Genomic DNA, 27,534 nt, shown 5'->3' with positions numbered 1-27,534 from the left:
TAGGGGAGCTTTGTATTTGTATGTAGCCTTCATAGGTGCTACTCGCTAACAGCACTTGCCCCAACAGTCTGTTAATGCTATATAGGGAACCTTTGTATTTGTATGCGGCATTCATAGGTGCTACTCGCTAACAGCACTTGCCCCAACAGTCTGTCAAGGCTATATGGGGGATCTTTGTAAATGTAAGTGTGTGTGTCAATGTGTTGTGGGGAGCGGTAGTGTATCAGTTAGCGTGCTGCCCTATGAACCCGGTGACCCAAGTTCAATTCTTTACACTGGCCAACACACTTCTTCTGGCATAAGGTATTCCAACGGGTGTAAGGTAATGTAGGGGTGCTGATTCCAAATCTGGCATCAGTTTTTTTTCTATCAAATATTGCATTTTCAATAAAAACTGCGGAAGAAAAATATTAAATAAATGTGGATATCTACATAAAATTATATTATAAACACGCTATCCTAAAAATACAGCACTATATTTTATCACTAAAGCAGTCACTGACTCGCAACAACTTGCAATCATAAGTGACAGAGTTAATTTCGGGCAAAATCAATGAAAATGGGGTATGCCGATAGCATAAAATGAGATGTGATAGAGCAAATCTGAGCTCAGATTTGGAATCGGCACCCTGAAATTAGTCTAGAACAGCTGCAAAAGTCCAGGCCAGAAAACAATGTTTTTTTTGTTGACCAGTGTTATCGGAACCTGCCGGGGGCCTCCCCTAGGTCGACTCAGCCTCAAATGAGTACCTGGTGCGGTGTGTAAACATCTCCGCTGGGGAGACAAAGGCGGCCGGACGTGGTGTTGCTGGCCTTTCGTAGGCGCCGCTCGCTAACAGCACTTGCCCCAGCAGCCTGTTAAAGCCTACACGGGGGGTCTTTGTCTTTGCTTTACTTCATGGGTCTCTATCTTTCCGTACTCGGCTCTTGATTTGCAAGTCTCTCTCCGCTCTCTCTCTCCGCGTCTCTCCTCTGCGCTTCCCGTGCCGTCGTGCGTCTGCTCTGGGTCCTCTGCTCCAAGCGCCAGCGCTAGCGGCACCGGTCCAGGTGCGTGGACGCAGCGCCAGCCCCACCGCTGAACAAAACCCTCCCCGGGGGGGTGGCGCTCACAGCTAGCGCGGGGGTGCCGGGGTCAAGGCTCGCACACCCTAACCCCGCAACTCTTCACCCTCGAACCCCCAGGCATAGCGAACCCTCGAAACTCAGCCTTACCTGGTGCTCACACGGCCCTCAGCCTGACCTCATCATCAAACCTTGCCTCGACCCCATCCTGACCTCACCCTGAGCTCATCGCAACTTCACCGTAACCCCAGCCTCGCATCGTTCTTACCTTACCCTAACCCTCATCGCATCCAAACATCCTCCTAACCTCAGCCTAATGTTAACATCACCGTAAACTCTTTTTAAATCCTTTATATTAAGTTCACTTGCTTGCTTGCTTACGACCGTGCAAATCTTTCGGTCGTTTTTTAACCCACTTCCCGTGATCCAATCGAGCTGACATTTTGCACACAGACTCGTTGTGCGTGACAATGTATTTTCGTGAAATTTTTTGTTCCAAAATGTTACACTTTATAGGAAATGTTTTTTTATATTTAATTACCAATTGCTTAATGGTGGCAGCCATTCATCTGACCCATAGGTGGCAGCCATCTCAAGCCAGAGGACGAGAGGACTCTAGCCGCCACGCATATAAAGGATTTATAGTGAAAAGCTTTGTTTTTATGGGTAAATTTTTTAAACCCCTAACCTCGCCCGAACTCCTCGCCTCACCCAAACCCTAAGCCGAGCCAACCTTCTAACCTCAACCTTATAATCACACTGACCCTACCCTGACCTCACCATCAAAGTCTTGATCCTAATCTCACCCTGACCTCATCGTAACTTTAGCACATCCTTCATTTAACCTCACCCCAACCTTACCCTAATCTCATTGAAAATCCTTATCTTAGCCTAATATTAACATACCGTAACCTCGTCCTAACCCCTAGCCTCACCCTCATATCACGCTAACACCTCACTCTGACCTCACTAGAATCATTATTGTAACCTAATCCTGCCTTTAACTTTGGCCTAACCCTAATTGTCACCTAATACTACCTATATCCCTAACCCTACCTCTAACCCTGATCTACCCTTAACCCTTCCCTACCTGTAACCCTTCCCTACCTGTAACCCTACCCTACCTGTAACCCTTCCCTACCTGTAACCCTACCCTACCTGTAACCCTACCCTACCTGTAACCCTTCCCTACCTGTAACTCTACCCTACCTGTAACCCTACCCTACCTGTAACCCTACCCTACCTGTAACCCTACCCCACCTGTAACCCTTCCCTACCTGTAACCCTACCCTACCTGTAACCCTACCCTACCTGTAACCCTACCCCACCTGTAACCCTTCCCTACCTGTAACCCTACCCCACCTGTAACCCTTCCCTACCTGTAACCCTACCCCACCTGTAACCCTTCCCTACCTGTAACCCTACCCCACCTGTAACCCTTCCCTACCTGTAACCCTACCCTACCTGTAACCCTTCCCTACCTGTAACCCTACCTGTAACCCTTCCCTACCTGTAACCCTTCCCTACCTGTAACCCTACCCTACCTGTAACCCTACCCTACCTGTAACCCTACCCTACCTGTAACCCTACCCCACCTGTAACCCTTCCCTACCTGTAACCCTACCCCACCTGTAACCCTTCCCTACCTGTAACCCTACCCCACCTGTAACCCTTCCCTACCTGTAACCCTACCCTACCTGTAACCCTTCCCTACCTGTAACCCTACCTGTAACCCTTCCCTACCTGTAACCCTTCCCTACCTGTAACCCTACCCCACCTGTAACCCTTCCCTACCTGTAACCCTTCCCTACCTGTAACCCTTCCCTACCTGTAACCCTACCCTACCTGTAACCCTACCCTACCTGTAACCCTTCCCTACCTGTCACCCTTCCCTACCTGTAACCCTGACCTACCTGTAACCCTACCCTACCTGTCACCCTACCTGTAACCCTACCCCACCTGTAGCCCTACCTGTAACTCTACCCTACCTGTAACCCTACCCCACCTGTAACCCTACCCCACCTGTAACCCTACCCTACCTGTAACCCTACCCTACCTGTAACTCTACCCTACCTGTAACCCTGCCCTACCTGTAACCCTACCCTACCTGTAACCCTACCCTACCTGTAACCCTACCCTACCTGTAACCCTACCCCACCTGTAGCCCTACCTGTAACTCTACCCTACCTGTAACCCTGACCTACCTGTAACCCTACCCTACCTGTAACCCTACCCTACCTGTAACCCTACCCTACCTGTAGCCCTACCCCACCTGTAGCCCTACCCTACCTGTAACCCTGACCTACCTGTAACCCTAACCCTGGCAGGGAGCAGGTGAGTGTCACACCGCACAGGGTGCTCTGTGCCATCTGGCTGCAGTTGTGATTCCTTCGTTGGCGTTTGGGTCGTTCTGTTCTTACTTCCTTCGTTCAGTTCCCATTCCCTCTCCTGGTCGGTCGACTCATGCAGATGCCCTGGCCTCCACCGTAGACTTAGCCTGACAATGTGACCTTTAACCCAGAACCTCTGACCTCAACCCCAAACACCGTAACCCTCCACTCCTAATTCATTTCAGCTTTCCATTGACCCCGTAACCCCGAACTTTTTGAAACCCCTCACCTCTCGACCCCTGACTCCGAACTCCTTACCCCTTATACAACTCTTAGTTCTTTCGGTAAAGTCACCATGTAGGTAAAAAAAATGAAATTAAAATTAATAAAAAATAAAACACTAAAAGCACGACGTTTCGGAGGCAACACAAGTCTCCGTCATCAGGTGGGACCGTCACAGCCAGATTTGTATTTAAGAGTTTGCATCTTGAATCCCTGCCTCACTTGATCCAGCAAATCTGGCTGTGACGGTCCCACCTGGTGACGGAGACTTGTGTTGCCTCCGAAACGTCGTGCTTTTTATTATTTTATTTTTATTAATTTTAATTTCATTTTTTTACCTACGTGAATTTACCGAAAGAACTACGAGTATGATTCCTTGCGGTCACTAAAGCTTCAAATCTAGAATTCTTACCCCTTCCCATTAACCCCTAACCCCTAACCCTCTCTCGCCAACTCCTGAAACCCACATGCCTGGCTCTTAACGCCCAACATCTGACCGCCTAGCCTCTAACCTGTCACTCGTGACCCCTTCCCATTATCCCTTGCCCATTACCCGTGCCCGGCCGTGACCCCATGACCTGTGACCCGTGCGTGTCTAACCCGTGACCTGTGACCCGTGACCCGCGTGCGGCTGCAGCTGAAGCAGAAGATGTTGGAGCTGACGCACGCATGCCAGAAGCAGTACGAGCTCGAGCAGGAGCTCGCCTTCTACAAGATAGATGCCAAGTTCGACTCCCTGGGACACGCGCCGCCCCACGTAACGCCCCCACGCACACTCGCTCACTCGCTCACTCTCACTCGCTCGCTCACTCTCGCTCGCTCGCTCTCACTCGCTCACTCTCACTCGCTCACTCTCACTCGCTCACTCGCTCACTCTCACTCGCTCACTCTCACTCACTCACTCTCACTCGCTCACTCGCTCACTCTCACTCGCTCGCTCTCACTCGCTCACTCTCACTCGCTCGCTCTCACTCGCTCACTCTCACTCGCTCACTCTCACTCGCTCACTCTCACTCGCTTACTCTCACTCGCTCACTCTCGCTCACTCACTCACTCTCACTCGCTCACTCGCTCACTCTCACTCGCTCACTCTCACTCGCTTACTCTCACTCGCTCGCTCTCACATTCACTCAGGCTCACTCTCAATCACTCTCTCTCACTCACTCTCACTCGCTTACTCTCAATCGCTCGCTCTCACTCGCTCGCTCACTCTCACTCACTCGCTCACTCTCACTCACTCTCACTCACTCACTCGCTCACTCTCACTCGCTCACTCTCACTCGCTTACTCTCAATCGCTCACTCTCACTCGCTCACTCTCACTCGCTTACTCTCACTCGCTCACTCGCTCGCTCGCTCACTCGCTCACTCTCACTCGCTCGCTCACTCGCTCGCTCGCTCACTCACTCGCTCACTCTCAATCGCTCACTCACATTCACTCAGGCTCACTCTCACTCACTCACACTCACTCGCTCACTGTCACTTAGGCTCACTCTCACTCACTCACACTCACTCTCACGGCCTTGGACACATGCCACCCCACGTCGCCCCCACTCATCTGCACATGTGCACGCATGCTAATGCGCAAAACTTGCGTGTGCACGTATGCACGTGTGCATGTGTGCACACGTTCATCTGCATGCCCACGTGCATGCGTGTGTGTGCGTGTGACCGGTCGTGCGTGCGTGTGCGTGTGTGATGGCGTGTGCGTGCGCTCTTGCCCGCAGGCCGGCGGGGACGACGACGACGACGAGTCGCCGCAGCAGCTGGCGCCCGGCGAGAGCCCGTACATCGGCAAGGCGCGCTACAAGCGCAACGAGTTTGCGGGAGAGAGCCGCGTGCGGCTGTCCCCTGCGCGCCACGCGGCACTCGGCTCCGTGCAGAGCGACGGCGCCGCCGCCGCGACCCCAGCGCCGGGCGCCGGCAGCGGGGACGTCACGGACACCGTCGATCAGCAGCTCGCGCTCAAGCGGCTCGCGCTCGCCGAAGGTACGGCGGAGGGCACGGGGGAGCAGAGGTCGCAAACGGCTACCCGTACCCATACCCGGCCGTACCCGTACCCTACCCGTACCCGGCCGGGTACGGGTAGGGTACGGGTATCGGGTACCCGATTGCGAGCTCTGGGATGAAGCCATGTTGCAGGCGCGGGTGGGTTGATTCTAGGAACTTGAATTGTGAGAAGAGACAAGACGTTGGGAAATGAGTGACAAACGGTGACTCACCAGTGACTCACGGCCTACCCGTACCCGGCCGCACCAGGGTCGCAAACGGGTACCCGTCACAATCGCCGCTGGGTTAAACAAAGGTGCCGGGCGTGGTGCTGGCCACCCACCCCCTTGCGTGCCACGCCGGCCTTCATAGGTGCTACTCGCTACTAACGGCACTTGTCCCTGCATTCCGATAAGGCTACACGGGAGGCCTTTGTCTTCGTGCCGTGTGCAGCCGAGCGCCGTCTGGCCGAGCTGCTGCAGGAGGTGGAGGCTGCGGAGCGCAGGAACCTGGCCGCTGCGCAGGAGCTGCAGCTGCTGGAGGACGCGGCCTCCCAGGGCAAGGTGAGAGGCACAGCACAGAGCCAGAGCCTACCCCTGACCCTGTGTCTCTATCTCTAACCCTGACTCTAGCCCCTAACCCAGAGCCTACCCCTAACCCTGACTCTAACCCTGTGTCTCTATCTCTAACCCAGACTCTAACCCCTAACCCAGAGCCTACCCCGGACTCTAGCCCAGAGCCAGACCCTACCCCTAACCCTGACTCTAACCCTAACCCAGACCCTACCCCTAACCCTGACTCTAACCCTAACCCAGACCCTACCCCTAACCCTGACTCTAACCCCTAACCCAGAGCCAGAGCCTACCCCCGACTCTAGCCCAGAGCCAGAGCCTACCCCGGACTCTAAGCCTGTGTCTCTATCTCTAACCCTGACTCTAACCCAGAGCCTCACCCTGACTCTAGCCCCTAACCCAGAGCCTACCCCTAACCCTGACTCTAGCCCAGAGCCAGAGCCTACCCCTGACTCTAGCCCTGACTCTAGCCCCTAACCCAGACCCTACCCCTAACCCTGACTCGAACCCTAACCCAGACCCTAACCCTGACTCTAACCCAGACCCTACCCCTAACCCTGACTCTAACCCTGTGTCTCGCTATGAGTCTCTGAGAATGGGCAATAGAGAAGAGGTGAGACTTTAAGAGAGGAATGGAAGGGGGTTAAGGAGTGGGACTGCTTCATGTACGGGGGCAGTGTTGAGTCTATGGGTAGTGTTGAGTCTATGAGCAGTGTTGAGTCTGTGGGCAGTGTTGAGTCTATGAGCAGCGCTGAATCTATGGGCAGTGTTGAGTCTATGAGCAGTGTTGAGTCTATGGGTTGTGTTGAGTCTATGAGCAGCGCTGAATCTATGGGCAGTGTTGAGTCTATGGGCAGTGTTGAGTCTATGGACAGTGTTGAGTCTATGAGCAGTGTTGAGTCTATGGGTTGTGTTGAGTCAATGGACAGTGTTGAGTCTATGGACAGTGTTGAGTCTATGGGTAGTGTTGAGTCTATGGGCAGTGTTGAGTCTATGTGCAGTGTTGAGTATATGGGCAGTGTTGAGTCTATGGGTAGTGTTGAGTCTATGGACAGTTCTCAATGTAGAGGGGGAGTTGATTCCAGTGGAGGGGTGCAAGTTGGGAGAAGCACCACAAACGGGATTGGGCACAGGCAGAATCAGGGACAGAGAGACAGAATGTTGCGAACGCCGACGGTCCATTGTGTAGCACTCGCCGGTTGCGTACGCTCGCTCACTGTCGCGCGCATCTGCGGCGGTGGCGAAGGCGCTGGAACAGCACCGCGAGGCCTTGCGCCGTGCGCTGGCGCGCAAGCTGGAGCTGCTGGGGCGGCTGCGCGTGGAGGCCGAGGAGCTGGAGCGACGCCTGGAGGCGCAGCGCACGGAGCTGGGGCGGCGGGGAGCACAAGCGGCGCAGCTCCGGAGGGAGATCGCAGAGGGGCGCGGGGAGGACGGGCGCGGGCACGTGAGTGGCACGCGCAATGACGCTGGATGCAATTACCAGCGAAACGTCGTACTACTCAAAAAATTGTTAATGTTGTGGTTTCACGCTTCAACTGCTGGATGCAATTAGCAGCGAGACGTCGCGCTACTCAAATTGTGAATGTTGTGGTTTCACGCTTCAACTGCTGGATGCAATTAGCAGCGAAACGTCGCAGAACTCAAATTGTAAATGTTGTGGTTTCACGCTTCAACTGCTGGATGCAATTACCAGCGAAACGTCGCAGAACTCAAATTGTAAATGTTGTGGTTTCACGCTTCAACACACCGGTGGGCTAAAGCAGCGAACTATTTTGTCTTTTGTCAACGTGACACTTTTTTACTGATTGGCCGTGTCGGGTGGTGGAGGGTTACGACACATTTATAAATAACGCGATCTAACACCCAACAACGTTGATTGTGAATAATATTGGTCGCGGAAGCCTCACACGTGTTAAACTGACACAGGGGGAGGATTGGCACATAGAGTGGCATGCACATGGCACGCACATGGCACACGCACACGCAGAGACGTGTGGGGAGGACGGGTGCGTGTACGTGAGTGGCACGCACATGGCACACACATGGCACTCACATGGCACACGCACACACGTGCTCGGAGGACGGGTGCGTGTACGTGAGTGGCACGCACATGGCACACACATGGCACACACATGGCACACACATGGCACACACACGTAGAGATGCGCGGCGCTAAGGGCCACTCGTACGCTAGTGGCACACAGTGGCACACGGGGCGTGCGCGTGCGTACGGCCCAGTGCTCGTGCCGTGTGTTGCGAGTTCTGCCCAGGTCACCGTTGTTGTTGTTGTTGTTCTGGGTTGACACTCGTGACGCCGCGTTGGGCTCAATGAGCATCTCAGTGGCGGTGACTGAGCCTGGCTCAACTGCGGCAATGAATCTCTTCGTTAGCATCGGACGATCCCAATACAACGTGGATCTGTAGAGCGGCTTGTGCATGTGACCGTGTCTCATGTGACGCCGCACAGGAACGAGGCGCAGTCGTAGGGCTCTGTGTGCGTCTGTGGGTCTTTATGTGAGTCAAAGGGTCTCTGTATGAGTCTATGGGAGTGAGAGAGAAAGAGCCGGTCAGTAATATATCTCTCTCTCGGTGAGTCGGTGTCTACGGGAGAGGGAAAAATTAACCCGTAAAAGCAAAGTTTTTCACTCTAAATCCTTTATATGCGTGGCGGCTAGAGTCCTCTCGTCCTCTGGCTTGAGATGGCTGCCACCTATGGGTCAGATTATTGCCTGCCACCATTAAGCAATTGGTAATTACATATAAAAAAAAAATTCATAAAATGTTGAAAATTTTGGGGAAAATTTTTTTTCACGAAAATAAATTGTCACGCACAACGAGTCTGTGTGCAAAATGTCAGCTCGATTGGATCACGGGAAGTGGGTTAAAAAAACGACCGAAAGATTTGCACGGTCGTAAGCGCGCAAGCAAGCAAGCAATTGAACTTAATATAAAGGATTTAAAAAAGAGGCAGTCATTTGGGGTTCTGTGTGGGACAAAGAGGCTTTGTGTGAGTTTACGTGTAAGGTATGTGTGATGTGTGTTGTTATTGTGAGTGTGATGCGGGTGTGTAATGAGTATGTGATATCTGTGGTGGATGATGTGTGTGATTCTATTGTATGCGGCGTGTGTAGTGTTTGTGTTATTGTAATGTATATGATGTGTGTGGTGTTTGTGGTGTGATGTGTGTGTGATGTGTGGTGTGTATAAAGCGTGTGATGTGTGTGGTGTGTGTTATCGTGTGGTGCGATCTGTATCGTGTTTGTAGTGTGTGGTGTGTAACACATTCCTGCGGAGGGAGCTGGTAGGAACGTTGGGTTGCTCGGTCAATGGCCTGCAGGGTCAACGGCGGCGTGGTGTATTCCGCAAATATGCCCGACTGTGAGGGCGGGCACAAGCCGGCGTGAGTAGGTGAAACGTTGAGTTTTATAAGGGCACCACGGGGTGACCAGCCCCTCCCCACCCAGCCCCACCCCTGCCACCCCCCACCCAGCCCCACTCTCCCCACCCAGCCCCTCCCCACCCTCCCCTCCCCACCCAGCCCCTCCACACGCAGCCCCTCCCCACCCAACCCCTCCTCACCCAGCCCATCCCCACCCTCCCCACACAGCCCCTCCTCATCCTCCCCACCCAGCACCTCCCCACCCCTCCCACCCCCCACCCAGCCCCACCCTCCCCACCCAGCCCCTCCCCACCCAGCCCCTCCCCACCCAGCCCCACCCAGCCCCATCCTCCCCACCCAGCCCCACCCTCCCCACCCAGCCCCTCCCCACCCTCCCCTCTCCACCCAGCCCCACCCCACCTATTTTTGGATGCACGACGGACGGACGGACACAATAATCCCCTGTGGGCTGGTGGAACCAGGAGGTTCCTACCAGTATAAAGTGTGGGATCTGTGTGCTGTGAGTGGCTGAGGTTGTGCTTGGCTGCACTGATGGGGGAGGAAGTGTCTGATCTCTATTATGCTGTGCGTAGTTTTGTGGTGAGTCTGTAGTGTGGTGTATGCGTAGTATGGTGTGTCGTGCAGTGTGGTGCAACTTTAGTGCCAAACACTGTTTAGCATATTTTTCTCACTTACGCTCACACATGCCTTTGGGACAGCAGAAGAGGGAGTCTTTCTCCATACAAGATCTGATTGCAAACTCTTCAACCTTGCCCATCTCAGATCCAAAACCAAAGTTCGCAAAGTCCTCACCAGAGAACTCCTATTCGCTGATGATGCCGCTCTGACAGCTCACACAGAACAAGGTCTTGCGGACACTCATCGACCACCCTGCCACTGCGTGCAACAACTTTGGCCTGACAATCAGCCTGAAAAAGACCAATGTCATGGGCCAGGACGTCAGAGACACCCCTTCCATGAACATTGGCAGCTACACTCTGGAAGCCGTTCAGGACTTGGGCTCCACCATCACCTGCAATTTGTCCCCTGTCACGCAGATTGACGAGCGCATTGGGAAGGCGTCTACAGCGATGTTCAGGTTGGCCAAAAGAGTGCGGGGGAACAAGTCCCTAACGCTCAACACCAAAGTACAGATGATGTACCGGGCCTGTGTCCTTAGCACCCTCCTCTATGGGTCTGAGTCCTGGACAACAAACGCCCATCAAGGACATCGACTAAACACGTTCCACCTCCGATGTCTCAGGCGCAGCCTCGGTCTCAGATGGCGAGATCGCATTCCCAACACCTCAAGTCCTCAACTTGGCCAACATTCCCAACATGCACTCTCTACTCAGCAGAGGTCGCAACCGGGTACCCGATACCCGTACCCTACCCGATACCCGGCTACCCGTACCCAGCCGGGTACGGGTACCCGTTTGCGACCCTGGTGCGGCCGGGTACGGGTAGGCCGTGAGTCACTGGTGAGTCACCGTTTGTCACTCATTTCGGGTAGGGTACGGGTACGGGTAGGGAACGGGTACCCGTACCCGGCCGGGTACGGGTACCCGTTTGCGACCCTGGTGCAGCCGGGTACGGGTACGGGTAAGGAATTAAAACCCGATTTAAAGCTTTCGTGACTGCAGGGATTCATCTTCTTGGTTCTTTCGGCAAAGTCACTTAGAAGGGAAGTATTAAAATAATAAAAATAAAACATAATAAAATAATTCTCACGACGTTTCGGCCACAACACAAGCAGCCGTCCTCAGGTGAAGACCAGGTCTGTCGAGGTGTTTCATTTAGACGCTGTCGCCTCGACAGACCTGGTCTTCACCTGAGGACGGCTGCTTGCGTTGTGGCCGAAACGTCGTGAGAATTATTTTATTGTGTTTTATTTTTATTATTTTATTACTTCCCTTCTACGTGACTTTGCCGAAAGAACCAAGAAGATGAATCATAACCCGTTTGCGACCTCTGCTACTCAGTCATAGGCGCCTGAGATGGCTTGAACACGTGCGCCGCATGCACGATGGCAGAATACTGAAGGGTGTCTTGTACGGCGAGCTGGCATCAGGCACACGGGACACTGGTCGTCCAGTCCTACGCTTCACAGATGTCTGCAAACGGGACATGAAGAGTTCAAGTTCAAGTTCATTTCAAGTTCATTTATTAGGTATAGCCCTGTGAGCCAGTCGGCTCTTGAATCGGGTGCAACCGCAACAAACAAAAAACTAAAACATGAACAAAAAACATCTTAAAGTGAATATGTGACTAAGCGCAAACAGAAAATCCAAGAAAAGACAGCGAAATATTGCAGGAAAAAACACACCGTGTACACCAACGCTGTGTGCAAAAATCCCAGTGGGATGCAAGTCAAACAACAACAACAACAACCACAAGACAACTTAGATTAAGAGCTGCGACATCAACCCAGGTGACTGGGAGAAAACTGCCGGTGACCAACTCAGCTGGCAACAGGCTGTGAAAACATTGGCAGACCAAGAGGGATCGGCGTCACGAAAAATCAACTGGAGCTGACACCGCATTCACTCGCAATTGCCGTGGCAAGGATTGCCACTCAAGGATTGGCCTACGAAGTCATTCTAGGCGCCTGCAAAACCTACAGGTGATCTCGCGAGGCGCAAAAGAATTGTCTATCGAGACACACAGGCCGATGTGTAGTGTGGTGTGTGTGTAGTGTAGTGTGGTGTTTAGTGTCTAGTGTGGTGTATGTGTAGTTTGGTGTGTGTTTGGTGTGGTGTATGTGTAGTGTAGTATGGTGTTTAGTGTGTAGTGTGGTGTGTGTGTAGTGTGGTGTGTAGTGTAGTGCGTAGTGTAGTGTGGTGTATGTGTAGTTTGGTGTGTGTTTGGTGTGGTGTATGTGTAGTGTAGTGTGGTGTTTAGTGTCTAGTGTGGTGTGTGTGTAGTGTGGTGTGTAGTGTAGTGCGTAGTGTAGTGTGGTGTATGTGTAGTTTGGTGTATGTGTAGTTTGGTGTGTGTTTGGTGTGGTGTATGTGTAGTGTAGTATGGTGTTTAGTGTGTAGTGTGGTGTGTGTGTAGTGTGGTGTGTAGTGTAGTGCGTAGTGTAGTGTGGTGTATGTGTAGTTTGGTGTGGTGTATGTGTAGTGTAGTGTGGTGCGTGTTTAGTGTGTAGTGTGGTGTATGTGTATTGTGGTGTGTAGTACAGTTTGCTGTGTAGTAGTGCGGTGTGCGTGTAGTATAGTGTGGTGTATGTGTAGTGTGGTGTGTAGTACAGTTTGCTGTGTAGTAGTGCGGTGTGCGTGTAGTATAGTGTGGTGTATGTGTAGTGTGGTGTGTAGTACAGTTTGCTGTGTAGTAGTGCGGTGTGCGTGTAGTATAGTGTGGTGTATGTGTAGTGTGGTGTGTGGTGTATGTGTAGTGCGGTGCGTGTTTGGTGTGTGTGTAGTACAGTGTGGTGTGTAGTACAGTGTGTCGTGTATTGTAGTGTGTAGTACAGTGTAGTGTGTAGTACAGTGTGGTGTGTAGTACAGTGTGGTGTATGTGTATTGTGGTGTGTAGTACAGTGTAGTGTGTAGTACAGTGTGGTGCGTGTTTGGTGTGTAGTGTGGTGTATGTGTAGTGTGGTGCGTGTTTAGTATAGTGTGGTGTGGTGCGTGTTTAGTATGGTGTGGTGTGGTGAGTGTAGTGTGGTGAGTATGGCGAGTGTGGCGAGTGTGGTGAGTATGTGAGTGTGGTGTGAGTGTGGTGTGTGTGTGAGTGGCTGGGGGATGTGAGTGCCAGGGATGAGGAAGTCTCCCTGTGTGGTGAGTGTGGTGAGTGTAGTGTGCTGAGTGTGGTGTGGGGTGGTGTAGGGTGGTGAGTGTGAGTTGTGGTGAGTGTGAGTGTAGTGTGGTGATTGTGGTGTGGTGAGTCTGGTGAGTGTGTGTGATGAATGTGGTGAGTGGTGTGTGTGTGAGTGACTGGGGCATGTGAGCGCCAGGGATGAGGAGGAAGTCTGCCTGTCCGCTTGCGAGCTCCCTCGCCAGGCGGAAAACCGCGGCTCTTCCTGTCAGCTGACGGGAAGACGCCTCTAACGGGTGGGGCGCTAGCAGATTTGAGCGGAGAGAGGGAGTCAGTGGGTGCGGAGAGGGGGAGATGAGCGCGCTTGGGGTGAGGCAGTGCCGAGCGAGGCGTCAGTGTCAGGAGGAGAAGCAGCAGCAGCAGCAGCGAGTGGAGCTGGGAGCAGCATCAGAGGGGAGACGAGCATGCTCCCCACGGGACTAGGGTACGCACGCACGCATCGCACGCACGCACCATCGCGCGCACGCACCATCGCGCGCACGCACCATCGCACGCACCATCGCACGCACGCACCATCGCGCGCACGCACCATCGCGCGCACGCACCATCGCGCGCACGCACCATCGCACGCACCATCGCACGCACGCACCATCGCACGCACGCACCATCGCACGCACGCACCATCGCACGCACGCACCATCACACGCACCATCGCACGCACGCATCGCACGCACGCACCATCGCACGCACGCACCATCACACGCACCATCGCACGCACCATCGCACGCACGCACCATCGCACGCACGCACCATCGCACGCACCATCGCACGCACGCACCATCGCACGCACGCACCATCGCACGCACCATCGCACGCACGCACCATCGCACGCACCATTGCACGCACGCACCATCGCACGCACGCACCATCGCACGCACGCACCATCGCGCGCACGCACCATCGCACGCACCATCGCACGCACCATCGCACGCACGCACCATCGCACGCACCATCGCACGCACGCACCATCGCACGCACGCACCATCGCACGCACGCACCATCGCACGCACCATCGCACGCACGCACCATCGCGCGCACGCACCATCGCACGCACCATCGCACGCACGCACCATCGCACGCACCATCGCACGCACGCACCATCGCGCGCACGCACCATCGCACGCACCATCGCACGCACCATCGCACGCACGCACCATCGCACGCACCATCGCACGCACGCACCATCGCACGCACGCACCATCGCACGCACGCACCATCGCACGCACGCACCATCGCACGCACCATCGCACGCACCATCGCACGCACGCACCATCGCACGCACGCACCATCACACGCACCATCGCACGCACCATCGCACGCACGCACCATCGCACGCACGCACCATCGCACGCACCATCGCACGCACGCACCATCGCACGCACGCACCATCGCACGCACCATCGCACGCACGCACCATCGCACGCACGCACCATCGCACGCACGCACCATCGCACGCACGCACCATCGCACGCACCATCGCACGCACGCACCATCGCACGCACGCACCATCGCACGCACGCACCATCGCGCGCACGCACCATCGCACGCACGCACCATCGCACGCACGCACCATCGCACGCACGCACCATCGCACGCACGCACCATCGCACGCACGCACCATCGCACGCACGCACCATCGCGCGCACGCACCATCGCACGCACCATCGCACGCACCATCGCACGCACGCACCATCGCACGCACCATCGCACGCACGCACCATCGCACGCACGCACCATCGCACGCACGCACCATCGCGCGCACGCACCATCGCACGCACACGTGGTCTCACGCGCCCTCTCACCCTCACCCATAACGGTACCGCGTCCAGTAGCCAAGACCCCCTTGGGGCCGTTTTCACTCCGCGCGCTCCTACGGGGGCAGACTGCTGTTTGCCCCGGGGGAGAGCTACTTTATCCGGTGCACACGTGTGTGTGTGTCACGTGTGTGGCACGTGTGTGTATGGAACGTGTTTGTGTGGTACGTGTGTGTGTCACCTGTGTGTATGTCACCTGTGTGTGTCAGCTGTGTGTATGTCACCTGTGTGTGCCATCTGTGTGTGTCACGTGTGTGTGTGTCACGTGTGTGTGTGTGTCACCTGTGTGTGTCACGTGTGTGTGTCACGTGTGTGTGTCACGTGTTTGTGTGTCACGTGTGTGTGTGTCACGTGTGTGTGTCACCTGTGTGTGTCACGTGTGTGTGCCATCTGTGTGTGTCACGTGTGTGTGTCACGTGTGTGTGTCACGTGTGTGTGTCACCGGTGTGTGTCACGTGTGTGTGTCACGTGTGTGTGTCACGTGTGTGTGTGTCACGTGTGTGTGTCACCGGTGTGTGTCACCGGTGTGTGTCACGTGTGTGTGTCACGTGTGTGGCACGTGTGTGTATGGGACGTGTTTGTGTGCTACGTGTGTGTCTTTGTGTGCGCGAACGACTTGTTTAATGGGGGGGGGGGGGAATCTGTGTTTGGCACCAGTGTGGGGGACACGCCTTTGTCATCTGTGTGTGAAACATCCAATGTGTATGCCACCTGTGTGTGTGCGCGTGCATTGGTTTGGCATCTGTGTGTGTGTGGCACACCTGTGTGTGTGTGTGTCATCCTGTGTCTGTCACATCTCAGTAGGCGACAAAGATGAATGTCAACCACACGCGAGCGAGCGGGCGGGCGGGTGAGTGGGTGAGCGAGCGAGTGAGCGAGCCGGCTAGCGAGCATACGAATGGGTGAGTGGGTGAGCGAGTTAGTGTGTGAGCGAGTGAGTTGGGATTGGGTGAGCGAGTGAGTGTGTGAGCGAGTGAGCGTGCAATTGACTGGAGATGCGGCTGAGTGAGTAGCGAGTGAGTTGGGAGTGGGTGGGCGAGTGAGCGTGCGAGTGACTGGAGATGCGGCTGAGTGAGTAGCGAGTGAGTTGGGAGTGGGTGAGCGAGTGAGTGTGTGAGCGAGTGAGCGTGCGAGTGACTGGAGATGCGGCTGAGTGAGTAGCGAGTGAGTTGGGAGTGGGTGAGCGAGTGAGTGTGTGAGCGAGTGAGCGTGCGAGTGACTGGAGATGCGGCTGAGTGAGTAGCGAGTGAGTTGGGAGTGGGTGAGCGAGTGAGCGTGTGAGCGAGTGAGCGTGCGAGTGACTGGAGATGCGGCTGAGTGAGTAGCGAGTGAGTTGGGAGTGGGTGAGCGAGTGAGTGTGTGAGCGAGTGAGCGTGCGAGTGACTGGAGATGCGGCTGAGTGAGTAGCGAGTGAGTTGGGAGTGGGTGAGCGAGTGAGTGTGTGAGCGAGTGAGCGTGCGAGTGACTGGAGATGCGGCTGAGTGAGTAGCGAGTGAGTTGGGAGTGGGTGGGCGAGTGAGTGTGTGAGCGAGTGAGTTGGGAGTGGGTGGGCGAGTGAGTGTGTGAGCGAGTGAGCGTGCGAGTGACTGGAGATGCGGCTGAGTGAGTAGCGAGTGAGTTGGGAGTGGGTGGGCGAGTGAGTGTGTGAGCGAGTGAGTTGGGAGTGGGTGAGCGAGTAAGCGTGTGAGCGAGTGAGCGTGCGAGTGACTGGAGATGCGGCTGAGTGAGTAGCGAGTGAGTTGGGAGTGGGTGAGCGAGTGAGTGTGTGAGCGAGTGAGCGTGCGAGTGACTGGAGATGCGGCTGAGTGAGTAGCGAGTGAGTTGGGAGTGGGTGAGCGAGTGAGTGTGTGAGCGAGTGAGCGTGCGAGTGACTGGAGATGCGGCTGAGTGAGTAGCGAGTGAGTTGGGAGTGGGTGGGCGAGTGAGTGTGTGAGCGAGTGAGTTGGGAGTGGGTGGGCGAGTGAGTGTGTGAGCGAGTGAGCGTGCGAGTGACTGGAGATGCGGCTGAGTGAGTAGCGAGTGAGTTGGGAGTGGGTGGGCGAGTGAGTGTGTGAGCGAGTGAGTTGGGAGTGGGTGGGCGAGTGAGTGTGTGAGCGAGTGAGCGTGCGAGTGACTGGAGATGCGGCTGAGTGAGTAGCGAGTGAGTTGGGAGTGGGTGGGCGAGTGAGTGTGTGAGCGAGTGAGTTGGGAGTGGGTGGGCGAGTGAGTGTGTGAGCGAGTGAGTGTGCGAGTGACTGGAGATGCGGCTGAGTGAGTAGCGAGTGAGTTGGGAGTGGGTGGGCGAGTGAGTGTGTGAGCGAGTGAGTTGGGAGTGGGTGGGCGAGTGAGTGTGTGAGCGAGTGAGTTGGGAGTGGGTGGGCGAGTGAGTGAGCAATCGCACTGTGTGTGCCGGTGCTCACACCGCTGATCTCCCTCACAATCCGCGCGATTCCCCCGAGAGAGGCCACATTGTGCCATCCGCTCCCCGCCTCCCACGGCCCAATTAGCGGCGCTGCAGCAGAGACGGCTCTATTCAAGCCCTGGCCACGCGGCCGTCCGCCCACCCGTGTGTCCGTCCGTCCATGTGTCCACCCACCCGTGTGTCCGTCCGTCCATGTGTCCACCCACCCGTGTATCCGTCCGTCCATGTGTCCGCCCACCCGTGTGTCCGTCCGTCCATGTGTCCACCCACCCGTGTGTCCGTCCGTCCATGTGTCCGCCCACCCGTGTATCCGTCCGTCCATGTGTCCGCCCACCCGTGTGTCCGTCGGTCCATGTGTCCGCCCACCCGTGTGTCCGTCCGTCCATGTGTCCACCCACCCGTGTGTCCGTCCGTCCATGTGTCCGCCCACCTGTGTATCCGTCCGTCCATGTGTCCGCCCACCCGTGTGTCCGTCCGTCCATGTGTCCACCCACCCGTGTGTCCGTCCGTCCATGTGTCCGCCCACCCGTGTATCCGTCCGTCCATGTGTCCGCCCACCCATGTGTCCGTCCGTCCATGTGTCCGCCCACCCGTGTGTCCGTCCGTCCATGTGTCCGCCCACCTGTGTATCCGTCCGTCCATGTGTCCGCCCACCCGTGTGTCCGTCCGTCCATGTGTCCGCCCACCCGTGTGTCCGTCCGTCCATGTGTCCGCCCACCTGTGTATCCGTCCGTCCATGTGTCCGTCCACCCGTGTGTCCGTCCGTCCATGTGTCCGCCCACCCGTGCGTCCGTCCGTCCATGTGTCCGCCCACCCGTGTGTCCATCCGTCAGTGCATCCTTTTATCCGTCCGTGTAATACGATGTCTGTGGCGATGCCAGCGTCTCCACCATCGGAGTCTCCTCCACCACAGCGGCTGTGAGCGCACGCAGGAAGCAACCGGCGCGCGGCATGGGGATTCCCTCCTGGCGACGTGCTGGCTTCATGACAACAACAATATGTATACGGTACTCGTGATGAAACTATCTGAACTACGAAGCCGTTATAGTCATAGGTTTTTACCCTTTCAACTGGTACAAAAACTGATACCTTTATACAAGGGATCATGTTTGAAATAACCACAACACAAGCAGTCAAGGAGAGGTCTCATAGTGTAAATGCTTCACCCCGAGTTCTCAATACTCTGATAGTGCGCTGTCTTTGAGTTGTACGCCTTTTGGCGCCATCTGGTCCAACACCAATGGAGACTAGGCTCTAAGAAAAGCTGTCTCGGGTGTGGACCAATCAACTTCAAGGACAGTGCACATCATTATCATCATCAGAGTTGTTTCTTTTTGTTTGCATTTTGACTGCTTGTGTTGTGGTTATTGCAAACATGATCCCTTGTATAAAGGTGTCAGTTTTTGTACCAGTTGAAAGGGTAAAAACCTATCACTATATTTTGCCACTGGTAAAGGAGACGTCTCATAGTGCGAATGCGTTCATAGCCATGCGCCAGGTCTCCACGAGACGATGCCTGGTGAATGTGCGAGCGGGTGAGTGGGCGTGCGCGAGTGAGTGGGAGTTTGCATCTCCTGCAGTGTGAATGAGCGAGTGAGTGAATGTCTTCAGTCTTGAGACTCAGGAGATCGCCGTGCCAAGCCGAGTGGCGCTGTGGTAGCAGCCTTGAGCCGCGTCGTGCGTGCGTGGTTTGGATGGAGCGACCCAAGTTCGAGTCCCGCTCACGGCCAACACCGGTGGCTATTATCTGAACCGGTCCTGGGCCTCCCCTAGGGTGACTCAGCCTCAAATAAGTACCTGATGCGGTGTGTAAAATCATTGCCACTGGGGAGACAAAGGCGGTCGTGCGTGGTGTTGGCCACCCGTGGCGGACTTCACAGGTGCTCACTAACAGCACTTGCCCCAACAGTCTGTTACGGCTTTACGAGTTGCGGGTCTTTGTCTTTGTTAAATCCTTTATATTAAGTTCGCTCGCTCGCTTGCTTGCGCGCTTACGACCGTGCAAATCTTTCCGTCGTTTTCTAACCCACTTGCCGTGATCCAATCGAGCTGACGTTTTTGCACACGGACTCGTTGTTGCGTGACAATTTATTTTCGTGACAATTTTTTTCCAAAAATTTCAACATTTTAGGAAAAAAAATGTTATATTTAATTTCCAATTGCTTAATGGTGGCAGGCAATCATCTGACCCATAGGTGGCAGCCATCTCAAGCCAGAGGACGAGAGGACTCTAGCCGCCCGTTTCAAAGACCAATGTGGGCTGGGTTGTGGCCCATTGAACACGTATTGTAATTTATTAAATCCTTTATATTAAGTTCGCTTGCTCGCTCGCTCGCTTGCGCGCTTACGACCGTGCAAATCTTTCCGTCGTTTTTTAACCCACTTGCCGTGACCCAATCGAGCTGACGTTTTTGCACACAGACTCGTTGTGCGTGACAATTTATTTTCGTGTAAATTTTTGTTCCAAAATTTTACACTTTATAGGAAATGTTTTTTTATATTTAATTACCAATTGCTTAATGGTGGCAGCCATTCATCTGACCCATAGGTGGCAGCCATCTCAAGCCAGAGGACGAGAGGACTCTAGCCGCCACGCATATAAAGGATTTATAGTGAAAAGCTTTTTTTTACAGGTTAATTTTTGTGTCAGTGCTCATGAACAGCACTTGCCCCAACAGTCTGTTACGGTCTTCTTGGTTCTTTCGGTAAAGTCACGTAGAAGGAAAATAATAAAGTAATAAAAATGAAACATAATAAAATACAATTCTCACGACGTTTCGGCCACAACGCAAGCAGCCGTCTTCAGGTGGAGAGCAGGTCTGTCGAGAAGGCAGACTCTGCCTTATTATGTTTTATTTTTATTATTTTATTATTTCCCTTCTACGTGACTTTACCGAAAGAACCAAGAAGATGAATCCCTGCAGTCACGAAAACTTTAAATCGAAAGTCTGTTACGGCTTTACGAGGGCAGTCTTTGTCTTTGTATGTGTGTGTGTGCCGCGTGGGTGGTGCAGGCGCGCGAGCTGAGCGCCGCCGCCGAGCTAGCGCTGGAGGAGATGGCGCGGCAGCAGCGCGAGCTGGAGGAGCGCCTCGATCAGATGCTGACGCGCATCGCCAAGGAGACGGAGGACATCCGGGACCTGGAGCAGCAGCTCACGGAGGGTGCGTGGCGGGGGGCGGTGCTGGTGGTGGTGGTGGTGATGGTGGTGATGGTAGTGGTGATGGTGGTGGTGATGGTGGTGGTGATGGTGGTGGTGGTGGTGGTGGTGAAAGTGGTGGTGGTGGTGGTGGTGAAAGTGGTGGTGGTGGTGGTGGTAGTGGGGGTGGTGCTGGTGGTGGTGGTAGTGGTGATGGTGGTGGTGGTGATGGTGGTGGTGGTGATGGTGGTGGTGATGGTGGTAGTGGTGTTGGTGGTGGTGGTGGTGGTGATGGTGGTAGTGGTATAAGCTCAGTGGTGACGTCACCGCCACTTAGTGGCGAATGGCGGTTGTTGTTGATGGCGGCAATGATAGTGGTGGTAATGTCAGTGGTGGTGGTGGTGGTAATGGCAATGATAGTGGTGGTAATGTCAGTGGTGGTGGTGGTGGTGATGGCAATGATAGTGGTGGTAATGTCAGTGGTGGTGGTGGTGGTGGTGATGGCAATGATAGTGGTGGTAATGTCAGTGGTGGTGGTGGTGGTGGTGATGGCAATGATAGTGGTGGTAATGTCAGTGGTGGTGGTGGTGGTGGTGGTGATGGCAATGATAGTGGTGGTGTAATGTCAGTGGTGGTGGTGGTGATGGCAATGATAGTGGTGGTAATGTCAGTGGTGGTGGTGGTGGTGGTGGTGATTGCAATGATAGTGGTGGTGTAATGTCAGTGGTGGTGGTGGTGATGGCAATGATAGTGGTGGTAATGTCAGTGGTGGTGGTGGTGGTGATGATGACAATGATCGTGATGGGGATGCTAGTGGTGGTGTTGGTGGTGATGATGACAATGATCGTGATGGGGATGCTAGTGGTGGTGTTGGTGGTGATGATGACAATGATCGTGATGGGGATGCTAGTGGTGGTGTTGGTGGTGATGATGACAATGATCGTGATGGGGATGCTAGTGGTGGTGGTGGTGGTGATGATGACAATGATCGTGATGGGGATGCTGGTGGTGGTGGTGGTGATGACGAAGTTGACGATGACGCCGATGACGCTGATGATGACGATGACGTCGTTGCGAGTGATGCCCCCCCCCACCCTCCGTGCCTCCCCCCCTACCAGGCCAGATTGCCGCGAACGACGCGCTAAAGCGTGACCTGGAGGGCATCATCGCGGGGCTGCAGCAGTACCTGTCGGGCGTGCAGGACCGGGCGCGCCAGGCCGGCGAGGCATGCGGGCGCCTGCAGCAGGAGAATGAGGAGCTGCAGCGCCGCCTCGCTCAGCTGCAGCAGGACAAGCAGGAGCTGGAGGTGGTGGCCGAAGATGCGGACGCCATGCGTAAGGTGCGCGTCGCAACAGTAGCTGTGCCGCACCGCACCGCTGCACCGCACCACCGCACCGATCCATCACACCGCACCACTACACCGCACCACCGCACCACCGCACCGATCCATCACACCGCACCACTACACCGCACCACCGCACCGATCCATCACACCGCACCACTACACCGCACCACCGATCTATCACACCGCACCACTACACCGCACCACCGCACCGATCCATCACACCGCACCACTACACCGCACCACCGCACCGATCCATCACACCGCACCACTACACCGCACCACCGATCCATCACACCGCACCACCGCACCACTACACCGATCCATCACACTGCACCACTACACCGCACCACCGCACCGATCCATCACACCGCACCACTACACCACACCACCGCACCGATCCATCACACCGCACCACTACACCGCACCACCGCACCGATCCATCACACCGCACCACTACACCGCACCACCGCACCGATCCATCACACCACACCACTACACCGCACCACCGATCCATCACACCGCACCACCGCACCACTACACTGATCCATCACACTGCACCACTACACCGCACCACCGCACCGATCCATCACACCGCACCACTACACCGCACCACCGCACCACCGCACCGATCCATCACACCGCACCACTACACCGCACCACCGCACCGATCCATCACACCGCACCACTACACCGCACCACCGCACCGATCCATCACACCGCACCACTACACCGCACCACCGCACCACCGCACCGATCCATCACACCGCACCACTACACCACACCACCGCACCACCGCACCGATCCATCACACCGCACCACTACACCGCACCACCGCACCACCGCACCGATCCATCACACTGCACCACTACACCGCACCACCGCACCGATCCATCACACCTGAGAACATGCAAACTCTAACTATGCAGGCTTCAGGGTCGGGATCGAACCCACGACCTTCTGCATATACCAGGAAAGGTAGTTAACATCTCACCACCGTGGCAGACCCCTACATTGGCAAGTTTGTCAAACTCCTATTTAACGAGCGCTCGCACAACGCGGGAGGAAACGGCGCAGCACTCGGGGAAAGAAAAAAATTAACCCGTAAAAGCAAAATTTTTCACTATAAATCCTCGTCCTCTGGCTTGAGATGGCTGCCACCTATGGGTCAGATGATTGTCTGGCAGCATTAAACAATTGGTAATTAAATATTTTTAAAAAATTCCCTAAACAGTGTAAAATTTTGTAATTTTTTTTTCACGAACATTAATTGTCACGCACAACGAGTCTGTGTGCAAAACGGCAGCTCGATTGGATCACGGGAAGTGGGTTAAAAAACGACCGAAGGATTTGAACGGTCGTAAGCGCGCAAGCGAACTTAATATAAAGGATTTAAAAACGTGCGTGCAAAGTGGGACGACGCCGACGACGACGACGCCGACGACGACACCGACGCTTCCCTTGCAGACGGGAGTCTTAACCCACTTGCTATGCTGCCCCGGACGTGCGCTAAAAGGAGGTGTTGGAGCTGGAGCGGCTGCTGCAGGAGCAGCAGGAGGCCAACGCGTCGCTGCAGGGAGAGCAGGGCGAGCGAGACGCCCAGCTGCAGGCCCAACTCGACGAGATGGAGATCGAGCAGCAGCAGCTGCAGGACCAGCTGCGTGCCCAGCACCAGCGCAGCAAGGTGAACGAAACTCATCTTCTTGGCTAACTGTCGGTAAAGTCGGTTAGAAGGGAAATAATAAAATTAAAAAAATATAAAACAATACAAAAAATATTTTTAATTTGAAGCTTTCGTGACTGCAGGGATTCATATTCTTGGTTCTTCCGGTAAAGTCACGTAGAAGGGAAATAATAAAATGATAAAAATAAAACATAATAAAATAATTCTCAGTGAGAATAAAAATAAAACATAATAAAATAATTCTCACTGAGAATTATTTTATTATGTTTTAATTTTATTTTTTTATTATTTCCCTTCTACGTGACTTTACCGAAAGAACCAAGAAGATGAATCCCTGCAGTCACGAAAGCTTTAAATCGAAATTTAAACTAAACTATTAAACTGTTTTGTATTTTACCACGTAAGACCTGGCTATCACAAATGATGGCTCAACCAAGGGTGTGGAAATGTATTGCGGCCAAATGTTCTGAACGCATGATGTGGATTCTAAATGCCGAAGGAAAAACCGGAGGACCTGGAGAAAAATCCACGCGACCACGGGGAGAGAGAGAGACACGCAAACTCCAAATATACAGCAGCAGGCGTCAGGGTCGGGATCGAATCCACGACCTCCTGCACACCAGGCGAGGTAGTCAACATCTCCTAGCCACCGTGATGATGATGAGAGAGACACGCAAACTCCAAATACACAGCAGCAGGCGTCAGGGTCGGGATCGCACCCACGACCTCCTGCACACCAGGCGAGGTAGTCAACATCTCTTAGCCACCGTGATGATGAGAGAGAGAGAGACACGCAAACTCCAAATATACAGCAGCAGCAGGCGTCAGGAGTCGGGATCGAACCCACGACCTCCTGTACACCAGGCGAGGTAGTCAACATCTCACCACCATGGCGCCCTCCTTTCTCCCTTTCCTCCCTCCCTTCCCCCTCCCCCTTCCTCCCTCCCACCCCCATCACCATCTGTCCTTCACACAAGACAGATGGTGCCAATAATCAGCAGTACAATCAAGACGTGAGCTGTGAGCGCACGAAGCCGGCCGTTGTCGGGGGGAGGGGCCACCGAGCCCCCTCCTGGGTTGGCCCGGCCCGTCCGGGTGGCTCCAGGAAGTCTGTCCTGGTGCCCCCCCCCCGCTCCCCCCCACACTCTAACCCCATCCATGCCGTAGTCGTTTTTGAAAGTCGGGCTGTTTTGCCTAATTTTCATCAGCTCGTTTCAACTCGTTGCACGGTGGCTAGGAGATGTTAACTACCTCGCCTGGTGTACAGGAGGTCGTGGGTTCGATCCCGACCCTGATGCCTGCTGCTGTATATTTGGAGTTTGCGTGTCTCTCTCTCTCATCATCATCACGGTGGCTAGGAGATGTTAACTACCTCGCCTGGTATGCAGGAGGTCGTGGGTTCTGATCCCAACCCTGATTCCTGTTGTATGTTTGGAGTTTGCGTCTCTCTCATCATCATCACGGTGACTAGGAGATGTTGACTACCTCGCCTGGTATACAGGAGGTCGTGGGTTCGATCCCGACCCTGACGCCTGCTGCTGTATATTTGGAGTTTGCGTGTCTCTCTCATCATCATCACGGTGGCTAGGAGATGTTAACTACCTCGCCTGGTATGCAGGAGGTCGTGGGTTCTGATCCCGACCCTGATTCCTGTTGTATGTTTGGAGTTTGCGTCTCTCTCATCATCATCACGGTGACTAGGAGATGTTAACTACCTCGCCTGGTATGCAGGAGGTCGTGGGTTCGATCCCGACCCTGATGCCTGCTGTATGTTTGGAGTTTGCGTGTCTCTCTCTCCCCGGGGTCGCGTGGATTTTTCTCCGGCTCCTCCGGTTTTTCCCTCTGCATTTAGAATCAACATCACGCGTTTCGTGTTTTTGGCTACTGCAAAACATTTCCACATGGTGCGCCGCTTCGTTGAGCTATCATTTGTGTCCAGGTCGCTTCTGATAAAAAAAAGAGCTATATGGCTCAGTGCGGCCTTACCTGGTAAAAATAAAAATGTTTTAATAGTTTTTATTTTCGCACGTTTGGCTCTGCACGGTGCTAGAGAAGTTCAAGTATTTTGGCCTCAACCTCGACTCGAGATGGGTGGGAAATTGGCGGGGTTACCTGAGCAGTGGGCGGAGCTACCTGAGCAGTAGGAGGAGCTACATGAGCAGTAGGAGGAGCTACCTGAGCAGTGGGAGGAGCTACCTGAGCAGTAGGAGGAGCTACTTGAGCAGTAGGAGGAGCTACCTGAGCAGTGGGAGGAGCTACCTGAGCAGTGGGCGGAGCTACCTGAGCAGTGGGAGGAGCTACCTGAGCAGTGGGTGGAGCTACCTGAGCAGTAGGAGGAGCTACCTGAGCAATGGGCGGAGCTACCTGAGTAGTAGGAGGAGCTACCTGAGTAGTAGGAGGAGCTACTTGAGCAGTAGGAGGAGCTACCTGAGCAGTAGGAGGAGCTACCTGAGCAGAGGGGAGGAGCTACCTGAGCAGTAGGAGGAGCTACCTGAGCAGTAGGAGGAGCTACCTGAGCAGTAGGCGGAGCTACCTGAGCAGTAGGAGGAGCTACCTGAGCAGTGGGCGGAGCTACCTGAGCAGTGGGAGGAGCTACCTGAGAAGTAGGAGGAGCTACCTGAGCAGTAGGAGGAGCTACCTGAGCAGTGGGCGGAGCTACCTGAGCAGTAGGAGGAGCTACCTGAGCAGTAGGAGGAGCTACCTGAGCAGTGGGAGGAGCTACCTGAGCAGTAGGAGGAGCTACATGAGCAGTAGGAGGAGCTACCTGAGCAGTGGGAGGAGCTACCTGAGCAGTAGGAGGAGCTACCTGAGCAGTAGGAGGAGCTACCTGAGCAGTAGGAGGAGCTACCTGAGCAGTAGGAGGAGCTACCTGAGCAGTAGGAGGAGCTACCTGAGCAGTAGGAGGAGCTACCTGAGCAGTAGGAGGAGCTACCTGAGCAGTAGGAGGAGCTACCTGAGCAGTGGGAGGAGCTACCTGAGCAGTGGGAGGAGCTACCTGAGCAGTGGGCGGAGCTAACTGAGCAGTGGGAGGAGCTACCTGAGCAGTGGGTGGAGCTACCTGAGCAGTAGGAGCTACCTGAGCAGTGGGAGGAGCTAACTGAGCAGTGGGCGGAGCTACCTGAGCAGTGGGAGGAGCTACCTGAGCAGTAGGAGGAGCTACCTGAGCAGTGGGAGGAGCTACCTGAGCAGTGGGCGGAGCTACCTGAGCAGTGGGAGGAGCTACCTGAGCAGTGGGAGGAGCTACCTGAGCAGTGGGCGGAGCTACCTGAGCAGTGGGAGGAGCTACCTGAGCAGTGGGAGGAGCTACCTGAGCAGTGGGAGGAGCTACCTGAGCAGTGGGAGGAGCTACCTGAGCAGTGGGTGGAGCTACCTGAGCAGTAGGAGGAGCTACCTGAGCAGTAGAAGGAGCTACCTAGGGGTCGGCACGGTTTGAACCGACTCAAACTGGTTTCAAATTGAGCAATCCAAACCAAACCAGCGACGACTGAACCAAACCAAACCAAAACCAAACCAAACTAAGCTAAACCAAACCTCTTAAGTTGGCTTGAACCAAACTAGTTTGAGCCGGTTCCACCCTGTCCGAGCCAAACCGAGTCGGTTTTCGTAGCCCCAAACCAAACCGAACCAGTTCAAACAGAGCCAAACCAAACCGATTTGGTTCGGTTCAAACCGCGGTTTGGTGGTTTGAGCCAAACCGTGCCGACCCCTACAGCTACCTGAGCAG

The 27,534-nt window shown here is 54.7% G+C and overlaps 2 protein-coding genes across 2 annotated transcripts in view; both read left to right on the top strand.

Annotated features, from left to right (window-relative positions):
* Window positions 1-8,720, top strand: part of LOC144740511 (centriolin-like) — a 23,082-nt gene extending 14,362 nt beyond the window's left edge. Inside the window, exons 7-11 of the mRNA XM_078623357.1 lie at window positions 4,312-4,431; window positions 5,401-5,662; window positions 6,116-6,225; window positions 7,481-7,674; window positions 8,702-8,720. Coding sequence (XP_078479483.1) covers window positions 4,312-4,431; window positions 5,401-5,662; window positions 6,116-6,225; window positions 7,481-7,674; window positions 8,702-8,720 — 705 coding nt within the window. The remainder of the gene's footprint in view (window positions 1-4,311; window positions 4,432-5,400; window positions 5,663-6,115; window positions 6,226-7,480; window positions 7,675-8,701) is intronic.
* LOC144740510 (uncharacterized) overlaps window positions 6,034-27,534 on the top strand; it is a gene marked incomplete at its 3' end in the record, with an annotated part of 70,092 nt that continues 48,591 nt past the window's right edge. The window contains exons 1-5 of the mRNA XM_078623356.1: window positions 6,034-6,225; window positions 7,481-7,678; window positions 20,662-20,809; window positions 21,903-22,123; window positions 23,643-23,810. Coding sequence (XP_078479482.1) covers window positions 20,704-20,809; window positions 21,903-22,123; window positions 23,643-23,810 — 495 coding nt within the window. The remainder of the gene's footprint in view (window positions 6,226-7,480; window positions 7,679-20,661; window positions 20,810-21,902; window positions 22,124-23,642; window positions 23,811-27,534) is intronic.

Source organism: Lampetra planeri, unplaced genomic scaffold (assembly GCF_965212315.1).
Source record: "Lampetra planeri unplaced genomic scaffold, kcLamPlan1.2.h2 scaffold_223, whole genome shotgun sequence".
NCBI classification, from domain to species: domain Eukaryota; kingdom Metazoa; phylum Chordata; class Hyperoartia; order Petromyzontiformes; family Petromyzontidae; genus Lampetra; species Lampetra planeri.
Note: the sequence above shows the minus strand (reverse complement) of the source record. Positions and strands in the feature narration are given on the sequence as shown.